General features: G+C 40.3%; 1 protein-coding gene across 1 annotated transcript in view; it reads left to right on the top strand.

Moving 5' to 3' along the window:
• LOC140686653 (serine/threonine-protein kinase Nek10-like) overlaps window positions 1-18,907 on the top strand; it is a 227,950-nt gene extending 209,043 nt beyond the window's left edge. The window contains exons 12-16 of the mRNA XM_072940856.1: window positions 4,116-4,226; window positions 11,499-11,607; window positions 14,562-14,614; window positions 14,697-14,752; window positions 18,859-18,907. Of these exons, the coding sequence (XP_072796957.1) occupies window positions 4,116-4,226; window positions 11,499-11,607; window positions 14,562-14,614; window positions 14,697-14,752; window positions 18,859-18,907 (378 nt within the window). The remainder of the gene's footprint in view (window positions 1-4,115; window positions 4,227-11,498; window positions 11,608-14,561; window positions 14,615-14,696; window positions 14,753-18,858) is intronic.
• Window positions 18,908-19,194: the final 287 nt, after the last annotated feature.

Genomic DNA, 19,194 nt, shown 5'->3' with positions numbered 1-19,194 from the left:
TTCTTTCTGTAAGTGCCCCAGTGCATCTGAAGGATGCACCCCTCCACCCCGAGTCCCCACGGCCTTCACATGTCCTGATGGCTGCGTGCAGCAGCCTCTCAAGCTTCCAGGGCAGTCACTTCAGTTGGCTCTTCATCCAGGTGACAGCCTGATTAACCGTGATGCCATGGATTAACTGTGATGCTGGGGATTACTGGCAGAAACCTCGGCAATGTGCTCAGCTCCAAGGGTTCAGTCAAACCAGCTTCCACATGCAGCTATGTGGCTCCTTCTCCTGGACATTCCTGGTACCAGATCTGTTCCAGTGAGGGTCCAGTCGGGGGACAGAAACCACACAGTGATTTCCACAGGGAATGTTTCATATAAAGAACTTTTTAGGAATTAATAATAATAACAGTGTATTATCTCCTAAGGAGAGGAAGAGAAATCTGAAGACTGTAAGAAGAGCAGACAGGGAAGTCACTACTTACAGGGCTGAGGTCCAGACCTCACCAGAAAGGTCAGAGAAATTTACTGAGGAGCTGCTCTGTGGAACTTGCTGGAAATCAGCATGATAGGGTGATGTGCTGGGGAGAGTACTCTGTGGGGCCAGGGGAGGCTGCCCGCAGGTGGCTGCTGCTCCTTGGAACTCTGGGAAGCTGCCTGCAGGGTTCGTGGCACTGCATCTGGCTGGGGGTGAACATGGCTAGGGGTTCCTGTTGCTGCTGACCATTCAGTGCTGTCGGACTGAGGCCAGGCAGGAACATCCCTGGAACCAGAAAGAACCTCCGTCCTCCGCTAGCGCCCTCTGCTGATGGAGCGGAACATCCTGCCGGCTGGTGAGGGAGAGATGTTCCAGTATCACAAGCAGGGCAAGGAAGGGTGGACTTGGAGCCAAGGGGAAACAAATCATCTAAAAGCAACTGTAAAAGGATGTTAGAATCCTTTCCCAACCTTCACTGACTGGATATCTGTTTTCATTAAAAATAAGACAGTAATCTTTTTTTACATTTTTTATTTTATTGAGTTATAGTTTATACTGTTGTGTCAATTTCCAGTAGAGCACAATTTTTCAGTTATACATGAACATACATATATTCATTGTTGCATTCTTTCTCATTTTGAGGTACCATAAGATCTTGTATATATTTCCCTGTGCTCTACAGTATAATCTTGTTTATCTATTCTATATATACCATTCAGTATCTACAAATTTTGAACTCCCAGTCTGTCCCTTCCCAACACCCTCCCCACTGGCAACCACAAGTTTGTATTCTATGTCTATGAGTCTCTTTCTGTTTTGTATTTATATTCATTTGTCTCTTTCTTTTCTTTTTTTAGATTCCACATATGAGTGATATCATATGGTATTTTTCTTTCTCTTCTGGCTTACTTCACTTAGAATGACATTCCCCAGGGACACCCATGTTCCTGCAAATGGCATTATGTTGTAATTTTTATGGCTGAATAGTATTCCATTGTATGAATATACCACCTTTTCCTTATCCAGTCATCTGTCAATGGACATTTAGGCTGTTTCTATCTCTTGGCTACTGTAAATAGTGCTACTGTGAACATTGGGGTGCAGGTGTCTTTTTCAATTTGGGTTCTTCCTTGACATACGCCCAGGAGTGAAATTGCTGGGTCATATGGTAAGTCTATTCCTAGCCTTTTGAGGAATCTCCATACTGTTTTCCACAGTGGCTGCACCAAACTGCATTCCCACCAGCAGTGTAGGAGGGTTCCCCTTTCTCCACAGCCTCTCCAGCATTTGTCATTTGTGGATTTTTGAATGACGGCCATTCTGACTGGTGTGAGGTGATACCTCATTGTAGTTTTGATTTGCATTTCTCTGATAATTAGTGATATTGAGCATTTTTTCATGTGCTTTTTGATCATTTGTATGTCTTCCTTGGAGAATTGCTTGTTTAGGTCTTCTGCCCATTTTTGGATTGGGTTGTTTATGTTTTTTCTTATTGAGTCATATGAGCTGCTTATACTTCTGGAGATCAAGCCTTTGACAGTTTCATTGTTTGCAAAAAATTTTCTCCCATTCCATAGGTTGTCAGTTTGTTTTAATTATGGTTTCCTTTGCTGTGCAGAAGCTTGTAAGTTTCATTAGGTCCCATTTGTTTATTCTTACTTTTATTTCTATTGCTTGAGTAGACTGTTCTAGGAGAACATTTTTGAGACGTATGTCAGAGAATGTTTTGCCTATGTTTTCTTCTAGGAGGTTCATTGTATCTAGTCTTATGTTTAAGTTTTTGATCCATTTTGAGTTTATTTTTCTGTATGGTGTAAGGGATGTTTTAGCTTTACTGACTTACATGCAGCTGTCCAGTTTTCCCAACACCATGTGCTGAAGGGACTGTCTTTATTCCATTGTAAGTTCTTGCCTCCTTTGTCGAAGATTAGTTGACCCAAAGGTTTCTGGGCTCTCTGTTCTGTTCCATTGGTCTTCATGTCTGTTTTTGTACCAATATCATGCTGTCTTGATGACTGCAGCTCTATAGTATTGTCTGAAGTCTGGGAGGGTTATTCCTGCAGCCTCTTTCTTTTTCTTCAGTAATGCTTTGGCAATTCTAGGTCTTTTGTGGTTCCATATAAATTGTATTATGATTTGTTCCAGTTTTGTGAAATATGTCCTGTAGATCGCCTTGGAGGTGTGACCATTTTAACAATATTGATTCTTGCAATCCAGGAGCATGGGATATCTTTCCATTTCTTAAAGTCTTCTTTAATTTCCTTAATGAATGTTTTATAGTTCTCTTTGTATAAGACTTTTACTTCCTTGGTTAGATTTGTTCCTAGGTATTTTATTAATTTGGGTGCTATTTTAAAGGGGATTCTTTCTTTACTTTGTTTTCCTGTTGATTCATTGTCAGCGTAAAGAAATGCAACTGATTTTTGTACGTTAATCTGTAACCTGCTGCCTTGCTGAATTCTTCGATTATTTCTAGTAGTTTTTGTGTGGACCTTTTAGAGTTTTCTATATATAGTATCATGTCATCTGTATTTAGTGGCACTTTTACCTCTTCTTTTACAATTTGGATCCCTTTTATTTCCTTTTTATTTCTATTTTTATTTCTCTGTCTTGCCTGATTGCTGTGGCTAGGACTTCCAGGAATATGTTGAATAGGAGTAGTGATAGTGGGCAGCCTTGTCTTGTCCCAGATTTTAGTGGGAAGCTTTTGAGTTTTTCAGCATTGAGAGTTATGCTGGCTGTAGGTTTGTCATATATAGCTTTTAGGTATTGAGATATGTTCCCTCAATACCCACTTTGGTGAGAATTTTTATCATAAATGAGTGTTGAATTTTATCAGAAGCTTTTCTGCATCTATTGAGATGATCATGTGGTTTTTGTACTTTCTCTTGTTGATGTAGTGTATCACATTGATTGATTTGTGTATGTTGAATCACCCTTTGGTGTTTGATTTAGGGAGTTGGCAACAGTAGGGAATTGTCAGATCAAAAAGGTGTCTTCAGGTACTTTTCCATGCCTTCTCCACTCTAACCTGTGACTTCCTACTACTTACTCCTCAAATCTAACTCATCCTGGCTGGGCCCTAATGTATACAAGTTCATTTTCTTTCTTCCTGATAAGATTGGCCCCTGCCGTCTGATTTCTCTCTCTGATCAGGTGCACATTCAGACACGCTCACAGGCAGGCTTCTGATGATGTGCTAACACAGATATGGGCTTCCTGGTCCATAGTATCAGGTCCTTCAGGACAAGGACCAAGATTAGCGTGTTTAGCATGGTTCTGGGCATGACACAAGCGCTGGAGCATCTCACAGAATGCTTCTTTCTTTGTCAAGCCTGTTATTTGCAAACTTAATTCAATTCATATGTGCGACTAATATGTAATTGAGTTGTTTTATGAAAAATAATATCAATAAAATGAAAAAACAGTAACATAAGAAGAACTAGCTTTTTGAAAGAGAACAGAGTATTATATTTGTTCTGGATTGTAGAATGAACAAGTGTTAACATCAAGTCATGCTAGTTAGGGTAAAATTTTAATTCTTATTTAGTCCCATGCAGGGAGTACTGTGACTGACCCTCAGTAATGCTTGCTGGGAGTCAGCTATGCATTGCTAATGACTTGCTGATAATGATTTTCTCATTTTATGCAGCTTCCTCCAGCTCTGCAGCACAATTTGAAAAGAAGGGTTATAGAGAGATTCAAGAAAAACCTCTTCAGCCAGCAGAGTAACCCTTGCAACTTGAAATCTGAAATTAAAAAGGTATGGTGCTCTACATACAGGAATTCTTTTTGGCTACCAAACAAAAACACATCGTAGGAATTAATTTGTCTGCCTCCTGAGCTTTCATCATCTACTTAAGCTCTGCCCACTATGAAAGGATATTGTCCATGGTTGTCTTAGTCCATTTGGGCTGCTATAGTAAAAATACCATAAGATGATGTGTTTATAAACAGCAGAAATTTATTGCTCATGGTTCTGGAAGCTGGAAGCCCAAGATCAGGGTGCCGGCCTGGTCGGATCTGTCGTGGAACCGCTTCCGGGCTGCAGGCTGCTGAATTCTTGCTGTGTCCTTACATGGGAGAGGAGGCAAGGGAGCTCTCCCAGGGCTCCTTTTATGGGCATTTTAAAAAATAAGAACACTTATATAAGGACTTTATCCTTCTGGCCCAATTTACCTCCCAAAGGGCCCACCTCCCAAAACCATCACCTCAGGTTTAGGTTTTAACATACAACTCCGTGGGGGACACAGACATTCAGACTGTAGCATCACTTGAGATAGTAAATCAAGGCTATGCCTTTGCCTCTAATTTTCTGACCTTCTTTTCTGAAGCCATCAGTCTCAGAAGAGTAATAGAAAGTTGTTTCAATATTATTGCATGTTTTCCTAAAAAATGTTACTAAATATATCTAAGTGTGTATCTATATATACATTTAATATAAAATATATATAATTTAATATCTCATACACACACACACACACATACATTAGATAGTTCTAGTCCAATCTTTATTTGGATACTCTTCAACAGACCGCTGAGTTGAGCTTTGCAACTTAGAACAAGTCAGCTAACATCTGAGGCCATGAATTTTCTCAGCTATGAGGATGGAATGAACCATTTCTAAGGTTCTTTCCATAATCGATGTTCTGCAGTCTCCTAGACTGTGGGTGCTGGTAGATATTTCTATTCTTAAATAAGGAAACCAAAGCACCAACTGGTTAAGCCAACCAGGCAGAAGGAGAATTGCTTATCTCTGGTTAGCACAATTTGGTGATAGAAGCCCCTTTGTCCTGTTTGACAGAATCATCTTTGCTTTCAACCTAGCTGAGAGGCAGTTTCAGTTACCCTCTGTAGGGTTCTCTGCCCCCTTGTCTAATATTTTAAGCTCATGGTGGTTCACGCCCTTACGAAACCGTACGATCAGGGAGGCAGGCCTTGCCTCCTGTGAGCTAAAGAAAGATTCCACTTGGCGTATTAACCAGTTCCTCCACTGAAACTTTGTTTCCGCATCAAGAATTAATCTCCCCTTTCTCTATGAGTTTTCACTCTTATTGTTGTTTTAAGTAGCTCATCATTCAAACAGACTTGCATTATTATGGTTTCTCCAAAGGCAGTGAGTGTGTCTTGTTCCTCTTTGATTCCTCAGGGTCAAACCCAGTGCCTGGTAGGTGCCTGATATTTAATATTGTTGAGTATCAAATAGATTCTAGGTTGGTGCACCTGCACACTGTCTAACATGGCCTATGTTGGTTCTATTCTTTATTGCTATGTAAGTATTGATACATTTATATACTTCTGCCTGAGAAGAAAGAACCCACCTTGTCCCTAGTCTGAAAGCTAAATGAGGCATTTGTGACCTGTTTTTCCCCCTTTGTGAAGTAATCTTTAGCAGCGGGTTTTGTTCAGAAATGGCTTTTTCATCCACTGTGCCATCACAGAGGAAGGGCACATTAGCTTTGACTTCCACAGCCGTCCCACACCATGGCCTTGGAAGCAGTGGTGACAATACACGAAGTGCTCTCAGTTTCCACCTCCCCCTCTGAAGCTTCCCCTGAAATCCAGTGGCTCTGCACCTGCAGTCTGAAGGTATTTTCATGGGATGACTGAGCCTTACTTATGAACCACCTGAGACCTGGAGTATAAAGATGAGCCAAACCATGGACGAGCCCTTTTCTGAAAGATGAAGCTCTTTATTTTTTGACTCACCTTATGTGTCTTCGGTCCAGCCTGCTCAACCTTGGCTAGAATTGCAGGAGAAATAAAGCATCTGAGTAACTGGATAGGTGTCTCTGAGGAGCAGGATTTTCAGCATGGGAGAGAAAAGCAGCAGAGACAAAATAGAAGGTATTAATTCAAATTAGAATTGGAAAGATCAGTATGAATGAGTATGAATTCATGATAAATCTTATCTTTTAAAAAATGCTCATATTTCCAAAAATTTCACTAAGTTTGTTTAGAAACTAAGCAAGCAGCAGTGTGCTCCCTCTGCACCCACAGCTTTGGAAATACAGCCACTGGTAGCTCTAGATCAGAAACTGAATGAGACTAGGCTGGAATATCTTAACATCATAGGGTGCAGGGCAGGGATGATGTCCAGGTCTCCCAAGGGTGTGTCAGAGGACTCAGGAGCCCACTGCTCTCTGTTGGATAATTAGAGCATTGAAGAGAATGATATCCACAGTGGATCAAAGTCACCAACTAATGTTTAAATCTAAGGCTTCATGGTAGTGGGAAAAAAAAGAAAATCACTTACTGGTTACCTTTGAAAGACTGTGAGTGACCAACACCTTATTTCAAAAATTGTTTACAGAAGGAAAGAATCAAACATTTATTCTGCCTTTCCCTTGTGAATTCTGTCTCAGGGTAACTAAATTGATGAGAGGGAATTCTCTCATTACAGAACTCCCTCAGCTAATAAGTACCGAAGGTGTAAAAACACTGTCATTTTGCAGCCCCTTTAAAGAAGTGATGGGTCTTGACATGAGCCTTCTTGGCCACTGACATCACAGAACAGGGACAGCCGGGCATTCCATGCTTCCTCATGGGCATGCTTAGCACCATCTGTGAAGTTTACCGTAAAGTAAACTCTTGAACCTGCATCTGATGAGCCGCTAAGATTTAATTATTAGAAAATAGTGAGTGTAAATACTGACACTTGTGTAACAAAATGGCCTCAAAAGCCTAATAAAACCTAATATAAAGGAGCTGTAGTTTAGAAGAAATGAAAAAAAAAAGGTAATAATTTGTGACTTAATATGTTAACATAATTCAGTGAAAGAGGACAAGGAAAACCTAAAGAAAGAAAGATCAGAGGCCTGGCGAGTGAAGTGTGATGAGAAAAGTGCTGAAACTTTTCTCACTTCTGACACCTAATCTCATTCATTTTGGCTTAATTTCCTTCTGAGTCCTTCCTCAGTTGATTAGCTTCGAACTCGTTTATGTAGTTGTCTCACAGCAAAGATAACCTTATTTTATGATATGAAAAGAAGATACAGTTTGGGGAATTTAATGAGGATTACATTTGTAGTTTCTTACTGTTTCCTTGTATTTAGTTTTTGCCCAGAAAATAACTGTGTTCTCATTTGACCAATAAGGCGGTAAAATTGTTCAATATTTGCTCAACATCAGTGTGTTTGGGGAGGGGGAGGTTAGTGACAGTAATAGAGCTTTTTCTCTTTAATAGCGACTTCTTTAGTTCAAAAGTACACAGAACCATTTGCCCTTTGGAACTGTAGGTGTTTGTTCAGAGCAGAAGAGCCCTTTTATATCAGTTCAGAAGGAGGATCGTACACGTTCTTCCAAGCAGAGCATAATGCCAAAGACAACAGATATCCCTCAACTCAATATTCATGAGCCAAGAGAGGGCCCCACGGTGATGGTCTGGGACTGGTGATCCACCTCGTGGCCTCAGCCAGCCAGAGAGGCCACTGCTTAGAAAACTTCTGTCATATCAGCCAGATTTCCACCAGCTGGGTGAACATTTACTTGCCATCTGGTATGTCCAGGCTTGAACTCACCATCTTCCTCCTTTCTTTGCATCAAATATCACTGGCAGCATCCGTTTTCCTTCTGCTCAGTCTTCAAACCATGCGGTCACCTCCAGATGTTCCACTTTTTCTCTTGCAACTCCTACCTCATTAACACCTGAGGAGTCTTCATTGTGCACGTGGTTTTGCTTGGCCTTTGATATTATAGCCCTGGTCCTGCCACTTAGGAGTGAATTAATTTACATCTCAGATTCCTCACCTGTAAAATGGGCATAATGCCTACCTTACAGGGTAGTTGTAAGAACCAAATAGAACATCAAATGTACCTAGAATGCATTAAGCACCAACTAGTGGCTGTAGGTGCTCCTGTTATTAAGTAAGAATATTTGATCTTCAGTAGCCATTCCTTCCTTCTGGTTACCACCTAGTCTGAAGTCTTGGTACCCTTCTGTTGCTGATTTCCAGTTATTTTTTTTAAAAAAACAACATTTTTTGTGTTATGGTTCCTATACAGTAAACTACACATATTTCAGATGTACACTTTGATGAATTTTGATAGTTGTCTACACCCATGAAACTACTGCCACACTCAAGATAGCTAGCATATCCAGCACTCCCCAAGAGGTGCAATTTTCAAAATCCCAATTTATCCCTTCCCACCTACTTTAACCATTGGTAACTGTAAGTTTGTTCTCTATGTCTGTGAGTCTGTTTCTGTTTTGTAGAAAAGTTCATTCATGTTTTTTTTTTTTTTAGATTCTACATGTAAGTGATATCATGCAGCATTTTTCTTTCTCTTTCTGGCCTCACTTAGAATGACATTCTCCAGGTCCATCTATTTGCTGCAAATGGCATTATTTTTCTTTTTTATGGCTGCATAGTTTTCTGTTGTATAAATATACCACAGCTTCTTTATCCAGTCATCTGTCGATGGACATTGGTGTTGTTTCCATGTCTTGGCTTTTGTAAATAGTGGTGCTGTGAACATTGGGGTGCACGTGTCTTTTTGAATTCTATTTTCCTCCAGATATATGCCCAGGAGTGGGATTAATGCATCATATGGTAGATCTATTCCTAGCCTTTTGAGGAATCTCCATACTGTTTTCCACAGTGGCTGCACCAAACCACATTCCCACCAGCAGTGAAGGAGCGTTCCCTTTTCTCCACACCCTCTCCAGCATTTGTCATTTGTCAACTTTTGAACGATGGCCATTCTGACTGGTGTGAGGTGATACCTCATCATAGTTTTGATTTGCATTTCTCTTACAATTGTTGATGCTGTGCATCTTTTCATGCGCTTGCCGGCCATCTTTATTTCTTTTCCAGTCGGTTTTGCCAGACGTTGGCAGTGTTCTTAATCACTTGCTTCCAGTTTCCTGCCTCCCCATCTGACTCTGGTTTCAGCTGCCTCGGCCTCTGCTCTCTGCAGGTGCCTCCTCATGATCTGTCTGCATTCACCCCACGGCCCCAGCCCCATTCAGACTGTTACGTATATATTGCATCCAGAGTGATCCTTTTAAAACAGAATGTGGTCATGTCTCTCTCTCTCTCTCTCTCTCTCTCTCACACACACACACACACATGCACACACAGAGACACACACACACACACTGTTCATGGGTCTGAGTATAAAATGCCAAAATTCTCACCACGATGTTCATGTCCTGTTTGGTCCAAGCCTGAACCCTTCTCCCTACCCTCACCTTGTACCACTCTCACCCTTTGCTGTCTCCTCACCAGCCACAGGGCCCACCTACAATGCTGCTTCCTCCCCAGCCTGTACATGCTCTTTCCTCTGTCTGTGATGTTCTGCCCACTCCATCCTTTACTCACTCTTGCTCATTATTCTGTCTCTCAGCAGAAGCATTATTTCAGGAAAGCCTACTCTGTCTCAGTTACGTCTGTCTGTGACCTCCTAGAACCACTGGCCTGGCCTTCAGTGCATTCAGCTCAGTTGCAATTTTACATATATCCAGGCGGGTATTTCACAGACACATTTTTCCCTAATTAGGCAGTCAACTCCAAGAATACGGTTTTTGGCCACCATTGGTGGTTTTCATAGCTTGGATCTGTGCATGGAAACACAAGGTTTGATTTAAAAAATACTCCCTGAATGAATGAGCAGCACTTGCCTTCCTCTCTTCAGCCTAAATCCCTGTGCCTCCAGAACCTGGGGTTAACATCCTAGCCCTGTATCACTCTGCCCTTAATGTGCAATGCCCAGCCTCTGCCCTCGAAGTCCTCCCACCTGGAACGTCCACTTGGCTTCCTTGTGTCCACCCAAATCAAGCCTTTGAAGTTCAGCTGCAGTGGGCCCTCTGCAGAGCTTCTGAAAACCATGCTGGTAAAGGGGATGAGAAGGGATAAATTGGGAGTTGGAAGTTTGCCCCTCTCAGGGAGTGATGGGAATGTTAGGTGGTGATGGTTCCCTTGGTGTATCCATCTGTCAAAATTCATCAAAGTGTACGTCTGAAATATGTGTAGTTTACTGTACAGAAATGATACCACAATAAAGTTATTTTAAAAAATAATTTAAAAAATCACGTTGGTCTTCATAGCTTTAGCATCCTTCTATGTGCAAGTTTAGATCTCAGCACCTCATTTCAAACTTCCTTATTTACTGAACAGAGAATATGAATCCAAGGTAACTACTGTGGCATAGTCTAAATTGTTCCTTTTGCTTCTGGTTTGTTAATATAAATCAGCATTTTTAAAGTAAAAATATTGTATTACACAGACACAAATATTGGCCAGCCCAAGTGCTGGTTAAAATGAAAGTTGAAAGGAAGTTGAAAATTTCATGAAAAAATTCAGCTATATAGAGGGGAATTAAATGATTGGAATTTTAATAAATTCTGGCTTTTAGTGAATTACTCTTTCCTTTGCAATGTTGAGAATTAATTTGTGGAGATTAAAATTAATTAATGGTGACTGAGAAAGATGTATTAAAAAACTTGTTTGCCTTGGCCGGACAAGAAGGCATTTTCAAAGCAGATACATGACAAAGTATAGGTTTGCTCTATACATAATTTTCTGTTGAATAATTGGAGTTTATTCCTCCCACACCTGATACAAATAACATTTTGGCATTGCAGACCCCATGCCATTATTTTTCTATCCATTTTAAGTTTGTTCTCATAAGACTGTAAATTGTAGGATGTGTGTGTGTGTGTTTTTCAACTGACCAGCGAACTGTCTGCTTGCTTTCACTGTAATTTGCCTGCCTCTAATTTATAAGTCCTTTTTCCTGGACGGTGGGGAGGGTGCTTGGGGGAGGTAGTTTCCTTTATTTACTTGCTTATACTTAGAGGAGGTACCAGGGCTTGAACCCAGGACCTCATGCATGCTTAGCATGTGCTCTACCACTTGAACTACACCCTCCCCTCTTAAAAGTCCTTTTGAAAGGAAGAAGATGGGTCTTTATCTGTGTCAGAGGGATTGAGAGCCGAAGAGCCCCAGTCCCTCTTTCAGAGACACACACGGAATTCTCATGTCACTTGAATCTGAATGTGAAATAAGATGCAGTTTTACTTTTTCTGTTTCAGTTATCTCAGGGATCTCCAGAACCAATTGAGCCCAGCTTTTTCACAGCAGATTACCATTTATTGCATCATTCATCAAGGGAACACAGCCTGTCCCCAAATAACTTAACAGGTAGTGGTCTTCAACACAGGAATCTGGCTTTCATGAAGAAACAGATTATTTGGTATTTTTCTTTCTCTTTCAGGATTACTTCACTTAGAATGACATTCTCTAGGGACATCCATGTTGCTGCAAATGGCATTATGTTTTTTTATGGCTGAGTAGTATTTCATTGTATATAACAGGGAAATACATTCAAGATCTTGTAGTAGCTTACAGTGAAAAAGAATATGAAAAGGAATAATATATGTATATTCATGTATGACTGAAGAATTGTGCTGCACACCAGAAACTGACACAGCATTGTAAACTGACACAATGTTGTAAACTGAATATAACTCAATTAAAAAAAAAAGAAAGAAAAAGACCAGTTTGGAACAACAGCTATCCTCAAAAGATTATCTTCAAATTAAAATAAAAATAGATCTTATATTTATTATCTATGATGGTAGTTGAGAGGGACATGCAGTATGAGTCTGGCAATTCCCTGAGATTTACTTTACCTACTTGGGACAGCTTCCATTATCATTAATTAATACCAGAAGCAAACAGAATCCATGTGGTTAAATTGTATTTCCTTTTATATCTTCTTATCTGATGATGGGAAATAAAATGCCCAAAAGCATCCGGGGAGATAAATAGCAGAAAGGAAAGAGTTTGAATAAAACAGAAAATTTGAAACATACCTGAAGAATCACAACAAACGTATTTAATTTTTTTTCTTTTTTGGAGAAATTTCACATAGGGAGGCAATGTAACTTAGGGATTAAATGTGCACACTCTGTGAACCTAGAAGCCTAGGTTCAAATCTCAGCTCAGTCACATAGTAGCTGACCTTGAGCAAACCATTTGAACTCGCTGAACCCCAGTTTTCTTGCCTGTAACATGGGGATAAAAATGTTACGTGCATTTTAGGATTATTGCAAGGATCAGTGTAAATACATAACAAACGCTTAGCAAGTATGCCTACGGGCTGAGCATACTGTAACTCTCCTAATTACATGTGACTCACAGAAGAAATCTTCAGGCTACTCTGAGGCTGTAGAATTCCTGCATAATTTTTGAATACCTGTAAACTACAGTTAGGTCCCTCAGTGGGGCAGAAACAGATGTGAACCTTTTAGGGTTAAATGAAAACCTGCCATTTCCTCATCCAAGAACATCGCTCATTGCTGGTGTGCTTTTGTTGGTGCCTACCTTAGGCAGATCATTTCATATAATAATTATCAGACTTTCCCCAAGACTTGGATTCCTGGGATAAAGCTAACCTGGGCAGGCAGAATTTCATTTAAAATAGCCCCTGAGAAATGTATAATATCAGATAAACTGTTGTCTAAATTCATTTGCTTTCATATATTTCTTAATTGGAGTATCATTGATTTGCAATATTGTGTTAGTTTCAGGTGTACATCAAAGTGATTCAGATATATATATATATATATATATATATATATATATCTGAATATATATTATATATTCCTTTTCAGATTCTTTTCCTTTTATAGGTTTATAAGATATTGACTATAGTTCCCAATGTTGTATGGTAATTCCTTGTTGTTTATTTTATATACAGTTGTGTTTATCTGTTAATCCCATACTCCTAATTTATCCCTCCCCCCAGGCTTTCCCCTTTGGTAACCATAAGTTTGTTTTCTGTGTCTGTGAGTCTATTCCTCTGTTGTAAATATTTGTATAATTTTTTAGATTCCACATATAAGTGATTTCATACAACATTCGTCTTTCTCTGACTGACTTCACTTAATATAATGTGGCATATATACACAATGGAATACTACTCAGCCATAAAAAAGATTTTAAAATAATGCCATTTGTAGCATCATTGATGGAACTAGAGATTGTCATAATAAGTGAAGTAAGTCAGAGAGAGAAAGACAAATACCACATGACATCAAATGTATGTGGAACCTAAAAAGACACCTGAACTTATTTACAAAACAGAAACAGACTCAGAATGGAAAAGCCACTTGCTTTTAAAAGTATCTCCCAGGGCAGGTCAGTCAGTCACAGGCCAGACTTTTCACAGCAGCAGCTCCGTTGAGGGAAGAGCTCTGGTTGAAATCTCACAGTGGTCAGAGAGGGACTTGACGGGCATTGCCAGAAGCTGGACACATCACCGCAGAGCAGACTGGGTGTGTCCCTTGTCACAGCAGGCTGGGAAGAAGGGAAGACAGCAGAACCATGAAGTACTTTGGGCTTTAAGCCAGGCTTAAAAAGCACACTGCCAGGATTCACAACCTCACGCCTCCCCTCAGCCTTCAACCCTTTCTCTTCTCTATCCTGAGTGTGAGGGGAGCTCCTGGCCTCTACATGTTGATTGATTAGAGTGGAAGATGGTCAACACTGCTTTGGGTGGCACCAGAGTAGGTTAAGCAGTGGCATATCATACTCAGACTAAACAGGAAAAGAAATCTTGTACTCTAGCTTTAAATGTATTTTATTTCCCTCCTGGCAGCCAACGAAAGGGGTCAGATCTTTTTTGTGGTTCACTGGCTATTACTTCCTCCACTAAGAATTTATCCTTGCTAGTACATTTCCACTCTTTTTGTCTTGTGGATGAGGGAGAGTTTCTTAATCTTTTCTTTGCCTTTCAGGTATTGTGTTTAGAGTCACTCCTTTCCTGTTCATAAGGCACACACACACCCACACACACATGCACTCACACACACACACACACACACACACACAAGTTAATTGGCCAGTTTATCCAACGCCTTTAAATCTTGAGTATTATTTTTTGATGGCCACCCCAAAAGTGGAAAGCTATTAAAGGAAGAGAAACGAAGCATCTGAGTATTCAAAGCCAAGATAATTTGGAATGTGTTTCTAAGTACTCATCTTCATCATTAAGAAATTGAACATTTTCACTGCCCGCTTACAATTGCCAATAAAATCCAACTAAAAAAAATGAACCAAGTGCCAGACTTGCAATAATTTGTCTATTTCAGGTCTACCCACCAGCTTTGACCTGGAGGAGGGCATCACGTATGAACAGATGCAGGTGAGGTTTCTGCACCGCCTCTGAATGATTCTATTTTGTTTCTTTTAATTCAGTACTAACCTGATTTGTTTTTCAATTTTAGACTGTGATTGAAGAAGTCCTAGAGGAAAGTGGGTATTACAATTTTACTTCTAACAGGTGAGCTCCAGGGCTTGCTTTCAAATATTAAACTTCAGTTTAGAACTTAGAATTCGTCCCCACCAACCTTAAGTGAAAACTGGCAGCCAGTGCTGGGCAGGAGACAGATGGACAGAATCCCCAGGATGAACATTTCCAGCAACTGCTGGGACTTTCCTGAGAACCCCCTTCTGGCCAGCTTGCCACAGGCGGCTGGCTCTTCACACTCGACCCTGTGTGTTCCCACTGCCAGAAGCTGCAAGAAGGAAGCCCAGAGGACCCTGACCACCGAGAGAATGCAGCTCCACATTGGGCATCAAAATCTGTTACCAAACTCAGGTCCAGCAGCTCGCCACTCAAAAATCAGTACTCAGGAGTGACAAATGTTGGCAGAAAGGACACTTGCCTTTTATTCGAATACTGGCAGTCTGGGGCGATGGTGGACTTAATGTCTACAAAAAATAACTCCAAACAGTCTGCTCCATCATGAATGTTCTCATGGGAAAAAGAAAGTGACCTCAGTTAAATCATTGAGATGGGGGTCAGAGTCATTTCTCACCCCTCCCCCCCCCCAGTATGCAGGCTTGTCGACCTCTTGTGATTTTTCTTTAGACGCCATCTTGTTCACATAGTTTGTTCATAAGATGACTGAAGGGGAAGCTAGGAAAGAGATCTTGTCATCTGTTAATTACTTAGTCTCCAGTTCTACTTCTTTGATCTAGGAAGCAAACAACATGTTAGACAAGGTATTGTGTGATCAAAAGATTTGAAAGGTGCTCTAGGGCTGGGGTTGAGCAGGGCATGGGGGTGCCTGATTTAAGGTTACTGACCAGACAAAGAGACCTCCTGCAGAAAGCTCTATCCTTCTAAAAGCTGCTTTCACATTAGTCTATTTCAGAGGCAATCCCAGAAAACTCTTGTAGGTATTGAAGAACTCAGTGAAGATTTCATTTTCAAGCAAATTGCCATTTTGGTAATTGAACCACAATTGAACTTGATCCCACTGGGGATCTGGGTGCTCCAGTACCAAGGGAGCTGGGATCCTGATTTCTGATTCCCATCAGCCCTTGTTGGAGGCCTCTTTCCCCAGGGGACATTAGTTTCCTGGCATTTCTGGCCTCCTCTAAGAGTGGGCAAAGCAGATTCTAGAGGCCAGTGAAATCCTCAGGAAAAGGAATGCAGATGCTGGTGGTTGGTAGTCAGCCCAGCATATTTTGAAGGGGTTCGAATGAGGGGATATGGGCGCTGCCAGTGTCTACTATAAATGAATTATCTCTGGACATTGTTGAGGAGCCCACTGGTAACTGAATCATCAGATCGACGGTGAGCCACCACTTACACATCCTGTACGGCTAAAGTTGCTTTAGGAGGCCTGTAGATTCTGCTGTCCCAAAGTGGCCTTTTCTGCCTGGATGTACAACCTTTCTGTCCAGCTGATGAATCTATCTGGTGACCACTATTTAAATTATTCTCAAAGTCTTTCCCAGAGAAAGTGGTCTTAAAAACACCCTGTTATGGTCAGTATATGGAAATTAGAATCTTTGTTTGGCATTAATTCAGTCTCCAGTCTTTTTTCTCTTCTGTTTCAACAAGTTATTCTTATGAATCACACATAAGCGTATTCAACTGCTTGTTCTTCTGGCTTGACAATGTATTTCCAAAATTCTACCTTTGTAAGTTTAGTTCTGCTGTGATTTGTAACTTCAGAGATATGCAGGCATATTGTTAATAGAAATCACCCTCTCCGTCATCACTCTGCTCCCACCGTCCTGGAGGGATTTGGATCGTTCATTTTCTATTCTCGATCAGAATACATTCAGCCTTTCGCGGATGGTGTGAATATCTCTGTTCTTGACTTTTGGCAACTTCTTATTTCAAGTGCCCTTGCTTGTGGTGGGGCAAAAATCATACTTACCACTGTTGCATCTGCATTTTCTCAGAGTCTCGGGATCATGGGCTATGACTGTCTTCAAATTTTTGCAGAGAATCAACTAAGTATCAGTGTAAGGAACTTAGGGAGGTTCTTACAAGAGGTCTAATTTTTCCTTTTTTAGAAATAATAATTTCAGTCTTTCAAATGTATGGTTATCCTTTCAATTCTATTATGATTGAGTTTTTAAAAAATCAAATACTACTCTATTTTCCAAGACATATTCCTGTATTAAAAGACATTGCAGATTTTCTTATTATGGTAAATAGACAAGATGATGCTTAATAATGAAGGTGAAATTATTTAGTTATATTCAGAATTGTGAATACAATATGATGACATGATTTACATGATCAAGTTAAAGCAATATATGATGTTTATGACATGAAATTTTCTTAAAATGCTCCAAGTTAAAATGAATAATCCATTTAAAGAGCCACATGGCCATGACATTCCCTCTTCAGTTTCTAATAGCAATGATAGAACATACCACTGGGAGAGAGTTTTCATGGTTTGCTAGTAAAAATAACCCATGGTAGTGCTTAAAGCCATTACTTGTTTACTGGTGTCCCCAATTAATTTCCAAGAGTAAATCAGGCTCCACATAGACACCTAATACTTCACAAGATGAAAACACACATAATTCCAAATATGAATCAGATCAGCTGTGACAGTCATGATTTATCCATAGTCAAAGGACAGAGGATGCTAAACATCACAGGACATATAGAGGTATTTAGAATTAGTACTTAGAATCAGTAGAGTGTATTTTCCCAAGTAGGTTTTGTAAATAGCCAATATCCTCAAAATGTTAATAGATGTTCCCTGAAAAATAAATTTCTGTGACCAAATATATTTGGGAAATTCTGAGTGTATGTTTTTCCATTTTTGGAGAATGTTAACATGTATTAATATATTAAGGATTTTGAGGTGCACTGTAGGAAAGAAGTCTGCTGACCTTGTTCACCCCAATGAATCTTCATTATTTACTTGGGACACAAACTGAGAATACCTGCCCTAGAAATACGGTTAGAAATAGGAAGCGTTGTTTTAACTCCTCCACCAGTATTTATCCAGATCTGCTACTGTTCCCATCATCCTCTTAATCATCATTGTCATCATTGCAAAATATTATACAATGATCTTGGTTCATCACCATGGCCAGAGAATTACATGCTTATTCCTGTATAACTCAAGTTTACAATTTAAGATTGTCCGTTCAAACTTAGACACATGTGTACAAAGCATCCAGACAACAGCTAAAGCATTAAGCCAAGATATGGTGCATTTTCAGCTTAGATCATGAAGTTTCTGTTTAGTTAGGGATAGAGAGATGAGATTCTCAAAATAAGTCTCAGGACTAGGGCATTATCTAGCTATTAGCTGTCTTAGGGAAGTTACTGAGAACTGTTTAAATAATGGTAAGATGGCTTGAGCAGGTGTAGGAGAATGTCTCAAGCACAAACTGCTGCATTTGTTAAAGAAAATGGTAGCAGAAACAGCAGTGAGGGACCCTAGCCAGAATGAGGGCTTTGGGAAGAGGGGGTAGTATGGAGTTGAACTGAAGACAGCTGTGTAAGAAAATGAACCAGGGTTCAAACAAGCTGGACCAGCCCCAGGAGGGCTTTAGTCCTGATCATTTGCAGGCTTGTCTCATTAATTACATCTGTAACAGACATAACAGTTCACTTCCTTACCGGAAGGTTACTGCCTGGCACACCTGAATTGATCAGCGTTGTTTGTGAGAGTAAAAGCGTTTTGTAAGTGAAGAGATGACCAGTATATCATCGTCATATACTTAAGGATATGCGTTAACATTTTATTTTGTGACAATGAAATATGTGTTGTAATTTTTTAAAAAGTACATTGAATCAGCTTGCATTGATTTTCCTTCCAGTTAACTGTTGAACATGTGAAATAGGCATTTAAGATACAGGCTACTATGGAGAGGTGAGTTTTCCACTCTAAAAGGTTATTATCTCCCACTGATTTTATAGTTTGAGAAAGATAGTATTAGAAGTGAAATTCAGCAAAAGGCAGCTTTCTGACAATCTCCCCATTCTGTCCTGTTTAGAATCACATTTTGATTCCATGTGATTTGCTTGCTTATATACCTGAGCTGCTGCTTTTGAAATTGAATGTGTGAACTAAAACACTTGAGGCTGTAGCTAACTCTTTCTACTTCTGACTCTTCCAGATATCACTCCTATCCCTGGGGCAAAAAGAATCACCCAACCAACAGATGAAAATGCTGCATTTTAAATGGATGTGGTTTTCCCAGTCAAGTTGAAGTTCTGGACATGAGGCACTACTGCAAGATGCCCAGGGATGGGGAGCTGCTAGAGTAGTGTGGAAGAGAAAAGACCAGCCTTCCTCAGTGCCGGCACGGCCCCTTCCTAGAGGCCCATACCGGGGGTGCGTTAGGTGCAGGATGACGGAGCTGTCAGCGTGCTCCTGGGGGAAGGATGCTGCAAAATTCATCTGTGAGAAGGAAACCCACTCCTCACCAAACTGTTCTCCAACTTCAAAACAA

This window comes from Vicugna pacos, chromosome 17 (assembly GCF_048564905.1).
Source record: "Vicugna pacos chromosome 17, VicPac4, whole genome shotgun sequence".
Classification (NCBI taxonomy): Eukaryota; Metazoa; Chordata; class Mammalia; order Artiodactyla; family Camelidae; genus Vicugna; species Vicugna pacos.
The sequence above is the reverse complement of the archived record's forward strand: the minus strand, read 5'-3'. Positions and strand labels throughout refer to the sequence as shown.